At 43.7% G+C, this 19908-nt stretch overlaps 1 protein-coding gene across 2 annotated transcripts; it reads right to left on the reverse strand.

Annotated features, from left to right (window-relative positions):
- Window positions 1-859: 859 nt before the first annotated feature.
- On the reverse strand, window positions 860-19422 carry rundc3b (RUN domain containing 3b). Of its 2 annotated transcripts, none has more exons than XM_085366539.1 (11): window positions 19328-19422; window positions 14030-14145; window positions 12114-12247; window positions 11675-11760; window positions 11469-11558; window positions 7263-7343; window positions 5761-5935; window positions 5358-5515; window positions 3796-3942; window positions 1092-1213; window positions 860-1005 (listed from the first exon to the last, which is right to left on the reverse strand). In XM_085366539.1, exons 1-11 carry the CDS (start codon window positions 19420-19422, stop codon window positions 860-862), a joined length of 1350 nt encoding a protein of 449 aa, XP_085222665.1. The 2 variants fall into 2 exon arrangements, with proteins under 2 accessions (XP_085222665.1, XP_085222664.1); XM_085366538.1 differs by having other exon boundaries at window positions 5761-5965; window positions 7254-7343.
- Between the last annotated feature and the right edge of the window lie 486 nt (window positions 19423-19908).

A 19908-nucleotide genomic window follows, 5' to 3' on the forward strand; every position in this document is an offset into this window, starting at 1 on the left:
ATGAGTTTAGTGTTGAGGTACACGGCTTAGTTACCAACAATACAAATTGTATTCATACTGAATCGCAACACAGACTTTAAACAATGATCTATCCACGGTAACCAGCCATTACAGTGAAATACTGCATTTTAATAATTAAAGGGAATAAAGCTCAACTTTAAAATAAAACCCAGAAATTTGGGGTGGTTATTACTCATAGTGATCCTTACCTGAGAACAAAACCACGTGATACACAACAGTGGCAACATAAGGCTGATGAAAAACTGAAGAAAAACACCAAACAACAAAGACTGCCTCATCCCAAACACTGATGACGTACTGAGACAAAACAGGCACATTAACCATCACAAATAGAAGAAAAGGGTGATTTATGGCACCACCAACAGAACCAAAAATATGAATACATCCCATTATCAACAGAAAATAATTCAGTGACACTCTGGTTTGTAGTCTTTCATTTTTCCCTCTCAGACCTCTGACCTACAGTCAGCATTTTCAGTATGGTATAATCTCTAGAGCCTAAGAGAGGCGCAGCCTTTTCACTGCCCCCTCTGGGCTGTAAAGTGACATAATTCAGACTAATACTTCCTAAAATAGAAATCAACAATGCTCCACAGATAAAAACAAACAAAACTAAACACTGAACATATACTGATGAAGTTCCATTTGAAGATCCTCTGTCATTTCATCGGTGTGGAACATTATTAAGACGTCATTCAGACTGATGGAGCTGGATCATGCTACACCAGATCCTCAAGTTCCACATACATAACATAAACCTCTACAAACAATTTCCAAAACGGAGAAGGTTCCTGGATTATCTGGCCCTGGCCAAAAGGCGTTTTTAACTCTTCATTCCCTATGAAGGAGTGAAACTTGGGCTGCTGACCTCTGTTGTAGGACTGGCCAAACATTCATTCGACCTCAGGCTGGCCAGAGACTTGTAGCTGGTGACTGAGGTCAGGGAGCCACACAGACCTCTTAGAGAAGGAGTTTCTTCTTTGCCTGGATGACAAGACGTACAGTAAATGTTCACACCAGCGATGGAAAGCTTCGCAGACAGCAGTGCTTGCTACCAGGTGCAGACGTACCTTGGTGAGTCCACTTTGAGCTGGCTGACCTGGCCTCCAGACTCAGCATGTTGGACGGTTCGAGAGAATTCTGGGAAATGCTCATGTCTGCAGAGAGCTGCTCCAGACTCTGGAAACTCTTCCTGCAATGAATGGACAAAGATCAATAAAGGCCACACAGTATAATTGGTGCTGATAGGACCAAAAAATTCATCAGTTGAATGAGTTTTTGATGGCAGTACTTCGAGTACTTCATGAGACAAAAGCCATTTAAATACACTGTGTTGGTAATTTAGGGCAAGACAAAAGTTTGTGTACAAACTTAAAACGTAACAACGGACTCAAATTGTGTAAAGACAATGTTCTATATACAGTCACTGACACTTTATTAGGAACAGCTGTTCCCCTGTTCATTAATAATAATAACAATAATAATAATTTCCCCTAGGGAAAGTATTCTGATACAAATACCCAAGTAGCCAATCACAAGTAAGCATCTCAGCAAATTTACCCATGGTCAAGATGACCTGTTGAAAGAGGAGAACGGCCAGACTCCTTGAAGCTGATAGGAAGGCAACCGTAGCTCAAATAACCACTTGTTAGAATCAAGGTATGCAGAAGAGCATCCATGAACACTCAGCACATCAAGCCTTGAAACACTTTGTTTCTGTTTCACTTCACTTCAGAGAACTTCAATCTATACACCTAAAAACCACAAACCAGGCAAGAAATTTGGGTGTAGTGATGGATGCAGACCTAAACTTAGAAAAACACATTAAGACAATAACAAAATCAGCTTACTATCACCTCAAGAATATATCAAGGATAAAAGATCTGATGTCTCAACAGGACCTGGAAAAACTAGTCCATGCATTCATCTTTATTAGGCTTGATTACTGTAACAGCATCTTTACAGGTCTACCTAAAAAATCAGTCAGACAACTACAGCTCATTCAGAACTCTGCTGCTCGAGTCCTCACTAAGACCAAAAAAGTGGACCACATCAGTCCAGCTCTGAGGTCTTTACACTGGCTGCCTGTCCGTCAGAGGATAGACTTTAAAGTTCTGATGCTGGTCCATAAAGCTCTGAATGGTTTAGGACCAAAATACATCAGTGACCTCCTGACCCAGTATGAACCTTCCAGATCCCTCAGGTCATTTGGATCCGGTTTTTTATCAGTTCCCAGAGTCAGAACCAGACTCAGAGAAGCTGCATTCAGCTTTTATGCTCCATATATCTGGAACAAAGTCCCAGAAAGCCTCAGATCAGCTGAAACACTCAGTTTATTTAAATCCAGGTTGAAGACTCACCTGTTCTCAGCTGCTTTTGAAAAAAAAAAAAAAAAAAAAACACCAAATCCACACTTTTAAGCTTAAATTTCAAAACTTACATTTTAACTACTGATTTTATCTACTGTTCTGATTTTACCTACTGTTTTTTGTTTTGTTTTTTTTGTGTTTTGTTTGTTTGTTTGTTTTTTAATCAATTTTAAATCATGCTTTTTATTTGTTTTTGTTCTTTAATGTCTCTGTAAAGCGCTTTGAATCACCTTGTTGTTGAATTGTGCTATATAAATAAACTTGCCTTGCCTTCTTGCTTATTTTTAAAGTTCCTCGACACGAATGATGTAAATGAGAGCAGATATAATTAACTTGTTCCTTCGTGAGGACAGAGGCTCCACCTGCTGGCTGTTCAAACTTTTTTTTCATCTGAACCCAAAAGTTTGAATAATAAATATTTACTGTTTTGGTTTGCATATCACAGGGTATTGTACTATTGGCCTTGCAGAGATTGTGGGCCATATATATCCCACTTTGATCTTAAGTTGACGAAACCAGCAAAACTTGAATATCTGTAAAGATGTTTAAATATTACAGCTGTCAGCGCAAAATTGGCAAATCCCCATTAACGAGTTAACGTAGATTAGTCCGTGTGGGGTTGACTTGGCATTAATGCGTTAATGCAGCTAAACGCAGGCATCATGACTAACACGATTAACAATTAACTCACCTGGAGCGCAGACTGTCTCAAAATCCCTGGAATGTCGCTGTCAACGCATTTCGGGCAGTTTGTCCGAAGTTTGTCCATTCTGCACTCCAGACGGGTTGACAGAGTTCAAAGTTTTAATCGCATTAATCATGATGACTACATTAACGCGTTTAGCGTGCTGACAGCACTATGAAATATACATGTAATCCAAATGAATAGAAAAAAAGTGCAATTTTAACTTCTTTTTCTGTTTTCTACATGATAAAGAAATTCTGCTGTAGTAAATGAAAGAAATCTGTCAATATTAATAGATAAACATTTAAGTTAAGTTACAGAAAAGTTTCTAGTAGCTTTTTTTTTTTTTTAAGTGGACCCATTGTAAAAATTAAATTAAAAAAAGCTGAATTTTTTATAATTGATAGTACAAGAAGAGGACCTTTTCTGTCATTTAGTTATTTTTCTTTTACTTAATTACTTTGTTTATGTATGAATGGCAATAGGGGAGGTTTTTCTTGTAGGTAAAAGCTGTAAGAAAACTAAAAAATATATGTCCTCCTTCACGTTTTCCAAAGCCATCCAGTGAGCCTTGGAGGAGCCTTTGCCCGGCAAATTCTGGCCCCCGGGCCTTATGTTTGACCATGAAAATAAAAGCAAATGTAGAAAACACTTCAAAATAACTGTCCAAATAAATGCTTGTAGGCTGAAGATTTTCTTTTACAAGGACTTTGTACATACTCCTCCCACTGTCCTGTAGTCTTCCTGTACAGCAGTGTATCCAAGGCAACAGCATTGGCATCCATGGCATCGGGAGATGGCCACTGATTGGTCAGATGAGCTGTTAACTCTTGTCTAGATCGCAAGTCGTTGTTTTTAAGCACTGTCCTGAAAACACGAGACAAAGTAAGTAATATTTATTCTAATGTCACAATCATCTTTTTAAAAAAAAATTAATGTCTAAATAATTGAAATACTTTTTAAATCAATCTTGTGATACCTTTAACACCAACACTAAAAAGAACTGTAAATTAATCTTGCAGGAAACTGTACAATTTACAGTCTTCACCACATCAGCCTAACATGTCAGCCTGCTTATATGTAATAATACGGTGCTGCTATCCTTTCATTTCAAGAGGAACATAAACAAACAATAGTAAAGGAAATTAAGCTCATCAATCAGTTGCCAGGATGTGGTGCGAGTGGAAAAGTCATTTTCTGGGGGCATCTGCAATCCCACAGGAAACGTTTTGACATATTCAGGCCTGGGCCACAGTACCGGCACACTGTCTCTACTAAAACCAGTTTCTTTGACAATGAAAGAAGAATGTTAGAGACTAATCTTTATGGGTGTTTTTTCTTCCAGATACAGTACTGTGTAGTGCGTCCTTAAAAAATTACATGAAAATAGACAAATGGAGGACAACAGAAGAAGAATCAGGATTTTTTTAAACTAGAGAAGGAGCACTGGGAACAGCTACACAATAGCTTCCAGCAGGACACTGATGTGAATGTCTCTGACCAAACAAACAGAAACAGACTTCATGGGTGTCCACTAGGGGCCCACAATGTCCTCTAGAAGGCCCCATGTTCACTGCCCAGCATTTAGAGCCCAATTTGCTGTCACAGATAAGAGCAGGTTGCCCCTGAGCACCAGTGACAGACATGAAAGGTTCTGGAGAAGCCGTGGAGAACATTATGGTGCCTGTAACATATTTCAGCATTGACCAGTTTGGTGGTGGGTCAGTTATGGTGTGGAGAGACATATCCATGGGTGGATGAACAGACCTCTACAGGCTAGGCAACAACACCCTAAATACCATAAGGTATCTTGAGGAAATCCTTGAACCCATTTTCAGACCCTTCGCTGATGCAGGGGGTCTTGGGTTCCTCCTGGTGCATGACATTTCCCGGCATCATGTGGCGAGAGAATGTAGGCTGGAGTGAAAGACCCAAAGACCATGACGCTTCTCTGCTCACGCCTATTGAGCTCCACGCAATTTTGTAATTAAACTGTCATTTCTGTTTTTTCTCGTTAGTTCAGCTAATCTTTCCACATACCGACAGGCTACTGCCAGAGTGCCCCCACATGGCACTCGGTTGGGAATCACTGTCTCAGAATATTAATGGAAAGCTGATGCCGTTTGACTGAAGCAGCGCTGACTGCAATAGATTCAGCAACAAACAAACCACCTGCAACCTTCAGGCTACTTGCTGTGTCTTGAATGTCAAACTCACAGTTGGAGCAACTGTAAACCTTTCCACCCAACACCAACAAAAAACACACACCAGAATGGACTCACAATTGGTCCTGTAGTTCCAATATGATATACTCAAGCTGTTCTTTCTCCAGTGTGTGGGAGAGGTGTGTGTCTGCCAGGCTCTGCTGAAGGGCTTTGCTTTGGGACACAGCCTCCGACAGCTGGGCTTCTCGTAGACGGACAAGTTCTTCCAGGTAGCCCTGAGGCAAACAAATACACATCTGGTTTATTAACTTCAGCACATGCATCTGAATGGCCTGCTTTTCACTACAAACAAGAACCCTGAATCAGGAACAACCACAGCAAGGAGCCACAATGAAGATATAACATAAAGCTGAATATTTGTTTGTGTGAGAAAACAAAAACAAATGTCACACTGGCATTTACTGCCTTCCTGCCCCGTCATCGTAAATTAACACTAATATGAAACTCCCACTGATGCTACCTTTTGTTCCAGTGCCATGCGATACTTCTGCTCGAAGCGTTTGCACTTGCTGACCAGGTTGCTCTGCTCAGTAAAGATGGAGGCAGCCGTGGCTGTTTTGTCAGGTGTGCTGCTCTCACTGCCGCTGCTCCCCAGAGTCCTCATCTCCTCCTCATCACTGCTGATGCTGTCTGCGCTGCACAGGACAAAAGTGCGTACCCGATTAGTACACAGCTCGCATACAGTACCGTGCAAAAGTCTTGAGACACCTCTCATTTCTTCAGATTTTGTTATAAAAATGGGAAATGCATGCTGCAATTTATTGAAATGTACCACACCTGCTTTGCATAATTTCATCATTTACTGTCATATTCACACTAACCTTTATTTTCAGGTAGTAACAGGTCACGTCACTGTCAAGAATGTAATATGTTATAAATTCCTGCAAAAGCAATACAATCTAAAGCCTAATGACAAGTGAGTTTAGCAAGATTTGTCGATACTGGTGAGTAAATTGTGGTAAGACCACTTCCCTCATTATTCACCCTGCACACAAACCGTCTGTGCATTTAAACTGTTCAGGACTTCATGATACAATACAGGAAAATGTGGTACATTACTGCCGCTGCACTGTTTAGGGTTTCTCCACTAAAAAGCTTCAAGCCTTCACACCTCCTGCTTGTTGAGACGTGCTATGGTTGTGATATTCCCAGGAGCACGAATCCATCACTAGAGGGTGTTGGAAAACACTAATTATGAGAACACTGCTGTATACTGTGTTGAATCCACAATGAAAATATCATGTATACCAGAGGTTTTTTTACACGATGCTGTTACCACTCGGTGGAGCGGTGAGGGTGACTCTGTACTAGCACACAGATGTCTCCAGGCCTAAACTCTCAGCAAGCATGACTTCAATCTAAACTAAAAACCTTCACATTTCAGCACAACTCAAGATCATTAGATTAAATTGACCAGTTGATCAGATTAAATCTCTGACAGTTGTTAAAGTATAACTGGCAAAAAAGGCACCAAAACTGAATCTTGAAACTAAAATGATTGACAATGGCATGACTTCAAGGCAGCAGAAGCTTTTTGGAGCTATACATCCAAAGGTAAAGCCACTAGACAAAGACTCTTGGGCCTTATGTTCAACACCACTGATCTAATTCAATCTCTAGGAAGGGTTTATTCAAGTGTGACACTAAGAAACTGCAAGAATTGTGCATAAATCACAACTTCCTGTCTGCTTATGGTAAAAATGTTTGTACATCTTAGGACAATACAGGATACAAAGTTTCATAAATACAGGTGAAATGCAGCACCGGGGCTACTTTGCATGGGGAGGTGAAGCGCCACTTAAACACTTTCAACAAATATCTTTTTTTACCACAAAGGATACACGTGCCACGTTTCACGAAGTTTCGAGCCTTTTGAGCTCAACACCATCAGTGCTCAGACACTAATAAAATACACACTACACCAGAGACGGACCGTGTGATGTGAATTATTTGATCTCATACCTCTGAGTGAACTTCAAGTAAGGCGTGTAGTCAATCACAGCAGGGCAGCTGCCATCCAGACCCTCACCTTTCAGACAGAAGCTTGAGACAGAACAAGATGAAACATTAAAGCTGGGTCTGTCTGTGACCGTTTGAAATGCAGCACATTCATTTAGATGGCATGTTAGTCAGAGCTTCAGTGTCCACCCTCATCCTCTCCTTCTTCTGACGTCTCTCAGCTTCCTGAGGATGAAGTGTTTCACAGCTCAACTTCTTTGCATCTGTCACCTGAACTGCACTCTTCAATCAGCAGGCCCTTCATCAGGAGCAGATAACAGTTTATTCTCCAAAGCAGCTCTAATTTTATCAGAAATAATGAAGCCGAATTTAAAACGTTTGGCTTATGTAACTAATTTTCCATATAATGGTTTAATTTTGTTATAATTTTAAAAGAAAAACATAAATAATTTTTCAGAAGAAGCACTGCAAACACAAAAACATTCACAGCATGCGGTATCATGTCACCGCAGTATTATTTACTCTAAAGTTTTGAGAGTAAATAATGAAACTCTTTCAGTTACGGTACTGTGCAAAACTCTTGAGCCACCCTTATTTCTTTATATTTTTTGCTTCAAAACAAAACAGACTTTCTTGTTATTTTTAAAGTCGTCTTGAGCAGTAGTTTTTCAGGCTTTCAGAAGGTCTATTCATGAGTGGTGGCTCAAAACTTTTGCACAGAACTGTACTTCTGCTTGATCCCTCTTGGCGTATGTAGGACAGTAGCTCAGAACGCCAGTGATGTTGTTGGTCTGTTGTCTTATACTCCATCACAAATGGCAGGTCAGCAAACACTCATATACAGGACAAATGAATCTAGTTCAGAACCAAATGAAACTGCTCGGAAATATTATGACTACATGGTCAGCAGTAACAATGGCCACAAAAAGCAGGAAAATATGTATATGTATACAGCATTAACCAGGTTACTGATCTTAACATAACAGGGCCACTCATCCATGAAAGTGACCAATAAGATGATGATCTTTACCACCTAACAGGATGCAAGTGGTACGCAACATGCGTGGCAAATCCAACTAGCCCTCGAGCACAGTCTGGCTGAAGACCCTTTAGGTCAGGGGTGTCAAACTCCAGTCCTCGAGGGCCGGTGTCCTGAAACTTTTAAATGTGTCCCCATTCAATAGAACTTGACCGCATGCTGAGGTAGCAACCCCCAACCATACTCAAGCAAATTTAAGTAAATGTAAATGTTTGAACATAAGAGTGTCCATAAGTGCACGTGGCACCAGGATGCTCTAGGCCGTAGGTCGATGATCGATTTTGTAATCGTATCAGCAGACCTGCGACCATATGTTCTGGACACTCGGGTAAAGAGAGGGGCTGAGCTGTCAACTGATCACCACCTGGTGGTGAGTTGGATCAGGTGGCGGGGGAAGACGCTGGACAGACCTGGTGCACCTAAACGCGTAGTGAGGGTGTGCTGGGAACGTCTAGCAGAGGCCCCAGTCCGCGAGATCTTCAACGCACACCTCCGGCAGAGCTTCAACAGCATTCCGAGGGAGACTGGGGACATTGAGTCCGAATGGACCATGTTCAGCGTCTCCATTGCCGAAGCTGCTGCATTGAGCTGCGGCCGCAAGGTGGTTGGTGCCTGCCGTGGTGGTAATCCCCGAACCAAATGGTGGACACCAGAGGTGAAGGGAGCCACCAGGCTGAAGAAGGAGTCCTATCGGGCTTGGTTAGCCTGTGGGACTCCGGAGGCAGCCGACAGGTATCGACAGGCCAAGCGGAATGCGGCTCGGGCAGTGGCTGAAGCAAAAACTCGGGTGTGGGAGGAGTTCGGAGAGGCCATGGAAAAAGACTTTCGGGCTGCCTCGAAGAGATTCTGGCAAACCGTCAGACGTCTCAGGAGGGGAAAGCGGTGCTCTACCTGCACTGTGTATAGTGCTGGCGGAGCGCTGCTGACGTCGACTGAGAAAATTGTCAGGCGGTGGAAGGAATACTTCGAGGACCTCCTTAATCCCACTGACACGTCTTCCGAGGAGGAAGCAGAGTCTGGGGATGAGGGGAATGACCCGCCAATTTCCGGGGGCGAGGTCACTGAGGCAGTTAAACAACTCCTTGGTGGCAGAGCCCCTGGTGTTGATGAGGTCCGCCCCGAGTTCCTGAAGGCTCTGGACGTTGTAGGGCTGTCCTGGTTGACACGCCTCTGCAATGTTGCGTGGAGATCAGGGGCAGTACCTGTGGACTGGCAGACCGGGGTGGTGGTCCCCATCTTCAAGAAAGGGGACCGGAGGGTGTGTTCCAACTACAGGGGGATCACACTCCTCAGCCTCCCTGGGAAAGTCTATGCCAGGGTGCTGGAAAGGAGAGTTCGTCCGTTAGTCGAACCTCGGATACAGGAGGAACAATGCGGTTTTCGTCCTGGTCGCGGAACACTGGACCAGCTCTTTATCCTCTCCAGGATACTTGAGGGTGCATGGGAGTTTGCCCAACCAGTCTACATGTGTTTTGTGGACTTGGAGAAGGCATTCGACCGTGTCCCTCGGGGTGTCCTGTGGGAGGTGTTGCGGGAATATGGGGTGTCTGGCCCATTGCTACGGGCCATTCGATCCCTATACAACCGTTGCAAGAGCTTGGTTCGCATTGCCGGCAATAAGTCGGACTCGTTCCCGGTGGGTGATGGGCTCCGCCAGGGCTGCCCTTTGTCTCCGGTTCTGTTCATAATTTTTATGGACAGGATTTCTAGGCGCAGCCAAGTGGCGGAGGGCTTTCGCTTTGGTGGCCTCAGAATCTCATCTCTGATTTTTGCAGATGATGTGGTTCTGTTGGCTTCATCGGGTGAGGGCCTCCAGCTCGCACTGGAGCGGTTCGCAGCCGAGTGTGAAGCAGCGGGAATGAGGATCAGCACCTCCAAATCTGAGGCCATGGTTCTCAGCCGGAAAAGGGTGGAGTGCCCACTCCGGGTCGGGGATGAGTTCCTGCCCCAACTGGAGGAGTTCAAGTATCTCGGGGTCTTGTTCGCGAGTGATGGGAGAAGGGAGCCGGAGATCGACAGACGGATCGGGGCTGCAGCTGCAGTAATGCGGACGCTGCACCGGTCCGTCGTGGTGAAGAGGGAGCTGAGTGTAAAAGCGAAGCTCTCAATTTACCGGTCGATCTACGTCCCTACCCTCACCTATGGCCACGAGCTGTGGGTAGTGACCGAAAGAACGAGATCGCAGATACAAGCGGCAGAAATGAGCTTCCTCCGAAGGGTGGCTGGCCTCTCCCTTAGAGATAGGGTGAGAAGTTCGGCCATCCGGGAGGGGCTCAGAGTAGAGCAGCTGCTGCTCCACATCGAAAGGAGCCAGCTGAGGTGGTTCGGGCATCTGACATGGATGCCCCCTGGGCGCCTCCTGGGTGAGGTGTTCCAGGCATGTCCCACCGGGAGGAGGCCCCGGGGCAGACCCAGGACACGCTGGAGAGATTATATCTCTCGGCTGGCCTGGGAACGCCTTGGTATTCCCCCGGATAAGCTGGAGGAGGTGGCTGGGGAGAGGGAGGTCTGGGCCTCTTTGCTTAGGCTGCTGCCCCCGCGACCCGGCCCCGGACAAAGCGGATGAAAATGGATGGATGGATGGTAAATGTTTGGAAAAATGAACTTCCATAGAGTCTTGCTAATGACCTACTAATTTTATTCAGGTGTGTTGCAGCAGGGACACATGGAAAAGTTTCAGGACATCGGCCCTCGAGGACTGGAGTTTGAGACCCGTTCTTTAGGTGATCACTGTGTATGAGTTTGATTAAATTAAGACGAATACCGTAGGAGGAATAGCGATTTATGTGAACTGTGGACAGACGGACAACAAAGACTTGACCATGGCGTAACTTCACTGGTCCTTTGGTCGGATGACTCGTTAAATATATGAAAATGTGTTTTCTAATTGAAAACAGAAACACGAAGCCTTCGATCTGACCACAGCTGTAGCTGCAGGTGGCCACCAACATTTCCAATACTTTAACATTCCCACACTCACTGGTAAAATGTTTCATACATTTATAGATATAATTTAGGATGATCCTATTTTTCAAAATGCAAAAATAAATAAACTAATAAAAACCCTTCAGGATATGTGTCAAACTGCAACAAATCCACTGTGCTGATTATTTTAGTAGTTTTGAGTTTTCTGGCAACATGTTTCTTTTTCAGAACATCTGGACGAGTACCTGAAGTCGATGGTGTTGAGTCCGATGAGCGTGTCGGCTAACAGCCCAGCTTCCTCTCCCAGCATGATCGCTCCGTCCTCATAAAACCTCCTGCGGCCAACACACATCAGTAAGTCTCACTGTGTACACGAACGTGGAGTAGTGAGCAAAGACTGAGGGCGTAGGTTATAGCTTTCATTAACACAATTATAACTGTTTGTTTAGACCTGCTGGCTCTGAAGTCCCGCAGTGCAAATGTGATGTACTCTGAAAGTCTTTTCTCCATCAGGACGACTCTGATCCACGCCCTGCCCTGCAGAGACAAACAGGTGACATGCAGCTGTTAGTGGAAGCTTCTGATATTTGAATTAAAAAACCAGCTACACGTCTAAATGTGCCTGTAAAATACGTGGCCGTTAACCATGCGGCTGTTTGCTCTCCATCACAAGTTTGCCCTTTGTTCTTTTCCCAAGAGGACAATGGAAAGCAGAGCAAATGATGACGCACTGATTCTGCACTGTGTGCTGCAGGGTCTGGATACTTTGACTTTGCCTTCTATCCTGCAGTTTTCCTAAATCAAATATGTTGTTCAATAAAAATGATCATTTTCTGAAAAATAGAGCTTCAGAATAATCAAATCAGATCAATAGTCAGTTTTATAATTACCTTTGCTCTAGATGATCGCACATTTTCCATGCTCTCAATGCTTCGGATGCAGTTATGAGGTACTTTACTGCAGGCAGCTTTTATGTAATCCCAGAAACTCCGAGGAGTCTCGTAGCCGAACCAAGACATCTGACCTGAGAGGAAAAAAAGAAAAGAAAAAGAAAGAAACAAGCATTTGTATGAGCATGCATGTGCATTCATACTGAATGACCACCACAGTCAAAAGGGTATAGTAATGAAGAAGGCCCAGAGCGCATCTTCCCCGGCCAAAGATGAGACCCCATCATCGAAAAGAAGTCGCACAGTAGACACAACGTCGCCTGCCAGCAAAGACTTTACCGACATGCTGGAGTCAATCGATAAGCGGTTGTCCAGCTTCGATGCGAGGCTGTCCCTGGTGGAGATTTGACACCGTGAATTTAAATCCCTGAGATTATCCCTGAGTTCACCCAGCAGCAGGTGGAAATGCTCGCTGCTGAAAACGGCACGCTACGGGACTCGGTCAAGTCTCTTACCGAAAATGTGGCCCAGCTTAACATAGAAAAAAAAAAAAAAAAAAAGACTTATTGATCTACAAGCCCGTAGCATGAGAGATAACCTTGTGTTTTCTAGTATCCCAGAATCTGCTGGAGAGGACGCGGAAGCAACGGTGAAAAGCTTCATTAAAACCCACCTGAATCTGCTGGAGGACACTGTGAAGAACATCACCTTCGAAAGTGTCCATCATATCAGGGCTAAGAGGTCGGGGCCGGGAGACCACGCCCTATTGTGGCCAAATTCTGCCATTTCAAGCAGAGAGAGCAGGTGAAGAGTCACAGCAGGGAGCTGAAAGGACTTCAGCGTAAACGACCTAGGTTTGTTGGTATGCTGAAGTCCGAGGCGGACCGGAGGGACCGGCTCCATGTGGACGGACAGATCCCGGCACCACTCTGTGGCTGTATTAACTTCACTCCAGATAAGAGCCTGCTGCATTTTCTTTTCCTTTCTCCCTCTCTTGCATAACTAATCTGTTTCAGTTATTAATATCAATTTGCTAATTCAATGTGATGTCACAGCAGATAAAACGCCATAATTCTCCGTTAATGCGTTAATTAAAATGTTTTCTTTTTTCTTCTCTTTCTTTCTTTTTCATCCCTCCCACCCACCCTTTTCCTTGGTGTTCTTCCTTCTCCTTTCTTTCACTGCATCGATCACCTGTTTCCCTGCATAGTCACAAACAACACTCTATTTCACTCATTCACACAGCAAAAACATACACACACGCGCGCTCTACGGCAGCACATCCACAACAGCCTCACAGCGCACACAGACATATAGGACACATATTAGTGAATATGCACACTCATAGACAAACTTACGGAGCATCTCGCCACACACTTTTCTTCTTTCTATTTACAAACCAGTGACGTATTTCCGTTTTCCTCACCCTCATCCATGAATCTTCTCTGAGGTTCTCCTCTTTTCCTCCTGCCTGGCAGCTCCATCTTCAACTTTGTACCCACTATCCCCCCACTGCACGAGTCCAAACCATCTCAGCCTGGCCTCTCTCACTCTCTCCACCTGAACTCTCTGATATCTTCATCTCTAATCCTCCAGCTTGGCCTCCTGTCTTTTTTGTTAGGGCATCACAGTAGGTCTCATGTGACATCCTGATATGATGCACGTCTTGGAGACGGCACCACTAACAAAAAGCAGCCCAAATACTGTTGATATTTGATACTCACCTGGTAAATTAAAACTGAGTTGCTCACATCTAAACAAACCTGAATGTATATTTGCAGATTGAAGCACACAAGAGGTTGAGGTATCCTCCGCTGCACATCATATATCTCTCCCATCAGCTCATCAAATAAAGGCAAAATTACATTTAATTGTGCTAATGTGTGCAGGCTTTTACAGCTGCGCCGCTCTGTTACCTTTGAGTCGATGGCTGAGGATGTGCTCCAGGATGGAAACAAAGTTAACGAACTCTGGAGATGAGTCATCTATGGTCTCGAAACAGGAGTGGTCCAGCAGAGTCTTCACTGAAAACCTGAACATAAAAAGCAGATACACGGGTATCAAAATCAATCACTGGGTCTGTGTTTTAAAGGGACACTGCACAAATATTGCCTGTATAAACAGACTCAGCTCCAGAAGGAGAGCTACGTGACTGTAAATATAGAGGAAAGGCTTGCATTGAAAAGTCCAGGAAGAGTCTTTGAAGGTAAAGTTCACTTACCAGATGGGGGAGAACGATAGCTGCTTTATGTCTCACTTGTTTTATGAAGCTTAAACAACTAAGTGCTTAAAGTTAGGATGTGTCAGTCTCTGCTTTTTACCACTGAGGTTTACACGTGAGACATGAATTCCCACTTTTCCACACCGACATCCAAACAGCCACAGTGGCAAAACACTTTTCTTGTTGCCATCTGACGCGAGCCGAACGCCCTCCAAGACGAGGATAAATGCCGACAGACGAGGCGTCTGCAACGATCTAGTCCAGAGCTCGGGACTTGTTAACACAGTATCTCAAAAGCCCACGAGAACAAACAAATCGTAATTAACCACCACACATTAACCGCCACACTTAACATTTGACAATTACAAGGCAGAGAAAATAAACACATGGCCTCAGTACGTGTAATGAGGCCTTTGATTAATCTCCTCTGATGAAACCATCCATGATGTGCAGCCCACTATGACAGTCTACCGACTCTGCCTAATTTCATTGCAACTGATTATGCAGGAAGGAAAGTTAATAGAGAAAGACGCGATGTGTCACTGTGTGTGTGCTTTATGAAACTGGCCGGTGTGTGTGTGTAATCTAACTTCATATCGCACCCTGCCTCTCTTTCTCCCTGCCGTTGCTTAGCAGCAGGGTGATCACCAAGTGTGAAAGCGGGTTAAAAACTGACGGATTTCCAGCAGTAAAAGCCTTAAATTAATCACACATCACATACATACAGACACCATGGGGGGAAAAAAAATAAATCAACAGCCCAGCTCACGAAAGGCCAGACACAATTTCCTCTCTGTGCAGCGCTTATCCTGTCAGGTGTAACTGCCACCTGAAAAAACGTTTAATGTAGACTTCCAGTCAGCGTGACAACAGCAGAAAATCACACACACACACGCACACGCACACACACACACACACAAACACACACACACACGCACACACACACACGCACACACACACACACACACACAGGTGTTTAAACTTTAACTGACGTGTCGCTGAAGTCAGTCACACGGTATTGATGCTAAACTAGATGAAGTCGCGAGACTCTTGTTTCTAGGCGACTCACAACAATAACCCATGTCGACTGTATTTTGTTGCCAATCTTTGTGACTTAGAAAAGTTTCTCATGATGTGACAGCTCATTAATTATCACTTCTTCTGTAATGATCAGAAAGTGCACATTTTAACTGGTGCCATGAGACTGACTTTGATGACGAGTCAAATCGCTGCTGTTAAACGTGAACATCTGAGTACACTCCGTGATTCGCTAACTTTGTGCAATAACTTTTATCAGCAATAACTTAATAATCACTTTCGAAATGATGTTGTCCGTGTCTCACAGAAGATTTTTGGCCCAGGCTTCCTTACTACGTTGCTTTGCTTCACTGAGGTTTTCATTTATGCACAGCTCTCTTAAGGTCCCACCACAGCATTTCAGTCACGTTGAAATCTGAACTTGGGTCATTTCAGCACCTTGATTCTTTTCTTTTTCAGCCATTCTGTTGCAGATTTGCTGCTGTGATTAGGATCACAGGAGCCAGTTTTGACTTAAACTGTTGGACGGATGGCCTGACATTTGACTAGAGAATACTTTGGTATGGAGAGGAGTTTGTGGTCATGTCAAAGACTGCAAGGAGCTCAGGTACTGTGGCTGCAAAACAAGCCCAAACCATCACCCCTTTACCACTGTGCTCACAGTTGTTATGACGCGAAAAAAAAAAAAAAAAATCCACTCCACAGGACATTTTATCCAGAAGTCTTGTGGGTTGCTGGCTTTTCTAAACAAGCTATACTTGCTCAATCTTTTTCTAATTGCATTGTCGTGAAGTTAACAAGCTTACAGTAGAGTCAGAGAATTAACTGGGACATTGACTCCTGGGACGACTGAGTTTTGAGTTATTGCACTAACACAACTAAATGCTCCAGACCAGCAAACTGCCAGAACATCTGCTTTCACAGAGATCCTCACACTTCCTAATTATCAGCTAATCAAGTAAATTTGATTATCAGCACCTGGCTGTTACTTACCCTCTTAATTCATAGCGGTGTACTTAATATTTCACATGACTGTAAATCAAGCGTTCATCTTCATTCAGGAAACCGCGTGGTCAGATACATGACTTCTTAGAAAGCACAGCTTCATCTCTTTTTGCTGAGCTTTCTGATTCTGATTCTCTACAGTATGCAACAGTATGCAAACACAGGCATCTTGTTTGTTCACCATTTTAACAGCGTTTCCAGGCCCCTAGAACGCAAACCTGCTTGTTTGCCACTCTTTTACGATGACTCTGTGCACATGTGTTTAAAGCAAAAAATTATAAAGATATCAACCATGCACAGTCTCTGGCAAGCCCACAGTGCATCCACACACATCATTTGGGAACAGGGATCATTTTAATTTTTTCCCCCATTTCTGTTTTAAGCTGGCAGCACAGTGATTAGTACTAGCACCTCAGAGCAGGACCCTCTTGCTCTGAGGTGCTAGTACTTTAAACCCACCGACTGGTGGGAGTTTGCATTTTCTCCCCAATGCGTCTCTCTGGCTTCATCTCCCAGTCCAAAGACATGCAGAAAAGATTCATTCAATTCAACTTTATTTCACCAAATCACAACAACAGACACCTCAAAGTGCTTATAATGTAATGTGGAGACGCTCCAACAATAGAGAGTAACCCCAACAATCAAATGACCCCTTTTGAGTAAGCACTTGGCAACAGTGGGAAGGAAAGTCTTGATGCATGCTCAATCATCAAGGTAAGTAAATCCCAAAAGGTTGATTCTGTTCATCTGGACGCAGCGTTTTTTAGTGGGACAAACGTTTGGTCACTCATCCAAGTGACTTCTTCCGTCTCAGCTGACTGCGGGTTTCCCCAACCTTATAAACAGGACATTTGCACAATGACTGAAACCAGCATCACCAAAGGAACAATGGGCTGGGAGGTCAGTTCGTTGATCATTAATATGCAAATTGTCATGACCGTTGATCAACAACCACTGATCGAAAGACCACTGATCATTAATCAATGGTCTTTCCCCATCCCATTTATAAGGTTGGGGAAAGAGTTCTTCAGTCTCTTGGATGAGTGACGAAACGTTTCTCCCACTGAAAACGCTACGCCCAGATCAATGGAATCAACCTTTTAGGAGTGGGAAGGAAAAACTCCCTTTTAACAGGAAGAAACCTCCAGCAGAAGCAGACTCAGGGAGGGATGGTGAGGTAGGAATGTTTATCTGTGTCTATGTGTTAGCCCTGCGACAGACTGCCAACCCGTCCAGGGTGAAGACCCCCTCTCACCCTATAACAACTGGCATATGCTTAACCCACCGATGACCCTGACTTGGATAAGCATGAGAAAATGGATGGATGGATTCTGCTGTAAGTACTTACAACGATGAGTCTGTGTTTTAACTATACTGGTAAGTGTGACAGGTAAAACTCGAGTGACAGCATAAACAAATATAAAGCTGGCTTTTACGGTCTCAGGGCAAACACTGAAGCCAGCAGGCTGTCGGTGATCTCTGTTTACTTCCCTTTATTTGCTGTGACCCTCACCGTTTACTCATCTACTGCAGTGGGAGAAAAAAAAAAGAGAGACTGCTGAGTAATTTGTTATCATGTTGAAGACAGCAGAGCATCTAAAACAGAGAGATTTCACTGATTTATATGTACATGCATGGTATTTTTACATTACTACATTTACAGGGTTTATATAGATATATTTATCTAAATCTATATAATTTTAAGAGTACAGTTCATTAGTCTGCCATCTTCCTTTCATGATTCGATTGTTTTGTCAGAAAAATGGAAAAAGCAACAACAAGCCCAATTTGACATTCAAATTGCTCATTTTCTGCAAAACAGCAGTCACTATAAAGCCAAATCCCTGTATCGTTTCTACTTAAAAACCCACGATTAATCCATTATTGGCATCTTTTGTTCAGGATTTCTCTGTTTTCTCTCTCTTTGTGCCAATCAGTGAGATAAAGGCTGTTGCGGAGGCAGGAAGACCTGGGAAAGTATGAGCACCTGTGTCCAATTACCTTCCTTTCAAGTGACCAATATCAGAAGGCCTCCTGAAGCTTCAAAACACTGTTAGTCATTTTATAACTGGATTTGTTCGCCAGCTCTCAAAACAAGGCTGAGCTGATAGCATTTTTATCAGTTTGTTTTCGGAGTCGTTACGCTCCCTTGGTGCCAAAATACAGACACCTCCACATTTTCTCTTCCCTCTGCCTCAAAAACACCACAGGGACTATCAGTCGGTAACTGACATCTGCCAGCAAAACCAAAAAAGCACCACAAATCAATACATGTAGCAGGGTGTTTTTCACTGCAGCTGGAAGAGACGGGAGGAGAACCTGACCGGTGACATGTGTGCACACCTCGGCATCGATATCCCCCCCCTCAACATCTAATTGCTTATAAATGTTTTGAGGGAATCGGTTTTATGTGTAGGAGTTTTAACTGTTTTGAAAATGCTGCTAAATAAAATATATGGGAAGGTTCATTTGTGTGTATAGGGGGTAACAAAAATCCAAAGAAAACTCAAGTTTGTGTCAAAAAAAATGTATGGGGGGGTGTATTTCTAGATTTCTGGCTTTAACTCTCCACTGGTGTGAGCTGAAATGTGGTGGCATGAATCTTTAAGGAAGGGTTGTAAAGCTGGGGTGGGTGGGCGAATGAGGAAAAATTTAATTATCCTACTGTGCAAAATAAGCATCATCATCTCAGATCTGAGATCATCTCTGGTTTTAAACCCACCCAGCAGACAATCAGTGACTTTCCCTCCCCTCAGCTCTGTATGCACATTAGCTCATAGTTTAACTGAAGGATGGAGCAGGGCTGTAATCCTGCAACCTTAAAAGCCAACCTTTAATAAATGCATGCACCTGACTCTGAAATTAAATTATCTGCCGTCATGAATTCAGCTGCAGACTCTGTTTCGTCCTCCCTGTCGTTAAAGCACTGAAGAGCATGAGGAGTCCCCACCTGCACACGGTCAGCAGGTTTTTCCTCTCCACCACGGCACTCCTGCCTGCAACGCGCTTGCGGACGGGATGGAGACCCACGCCGAGCGACGCCATCCCCGGGCTTGAGTCTGTGGCTGGTCCCCGTGAGCTGTCCACGGCTCCGGTGCGCCAGGGAACGACCAGCTGTCTACGTCCGTCTGTCTGTGAGGGGTACAGAGGATGCTCCACTGAAGGAGGGGCCCGAAAACTGTGATAAGTCACGCTAGGATCTTCCTGTTGGAACTTTCAAAATAAGAGCTTGTGCAACCGACTAGAAAATCACAAATATTTAACACAGTTCTCTATTTATACTTATTTATATTACATTATATTATATTATATTATATTATATTAAGTACTGCGCAAAAATCTCAAGCCACCCTATAAAAAACTATTTTATAGTTGTCAAACTGTGTTATCGTTAAAAAAAATTTAATGGATTAAACTAAAGAAATGTAAATAAACGAGTTTTTGTGACAGGCTGCTAGTAACAGTGCCTAAAGATACGATTTATAATTGATTATTTTCTAAGCTGTTACCTGTAAACACAACACTGGTTCA

This window comes from Diplotaxodon limnothrissa, linkage group LG11 (assembly GCF_057381915.1).
Source record: "Diplotaxodon limnothrissa isolate DT_005_m linkage group LG11, D_limnothrissa_male_GT1.1, whole genome shotgun sequence".
Lineage (NCBI taxonomy): Eukaryota > Metazoa > Chordata > Actinopteri > Cichliformes > Cichlidae > Diplotaxodon > Diplotaxodon limnothrissa.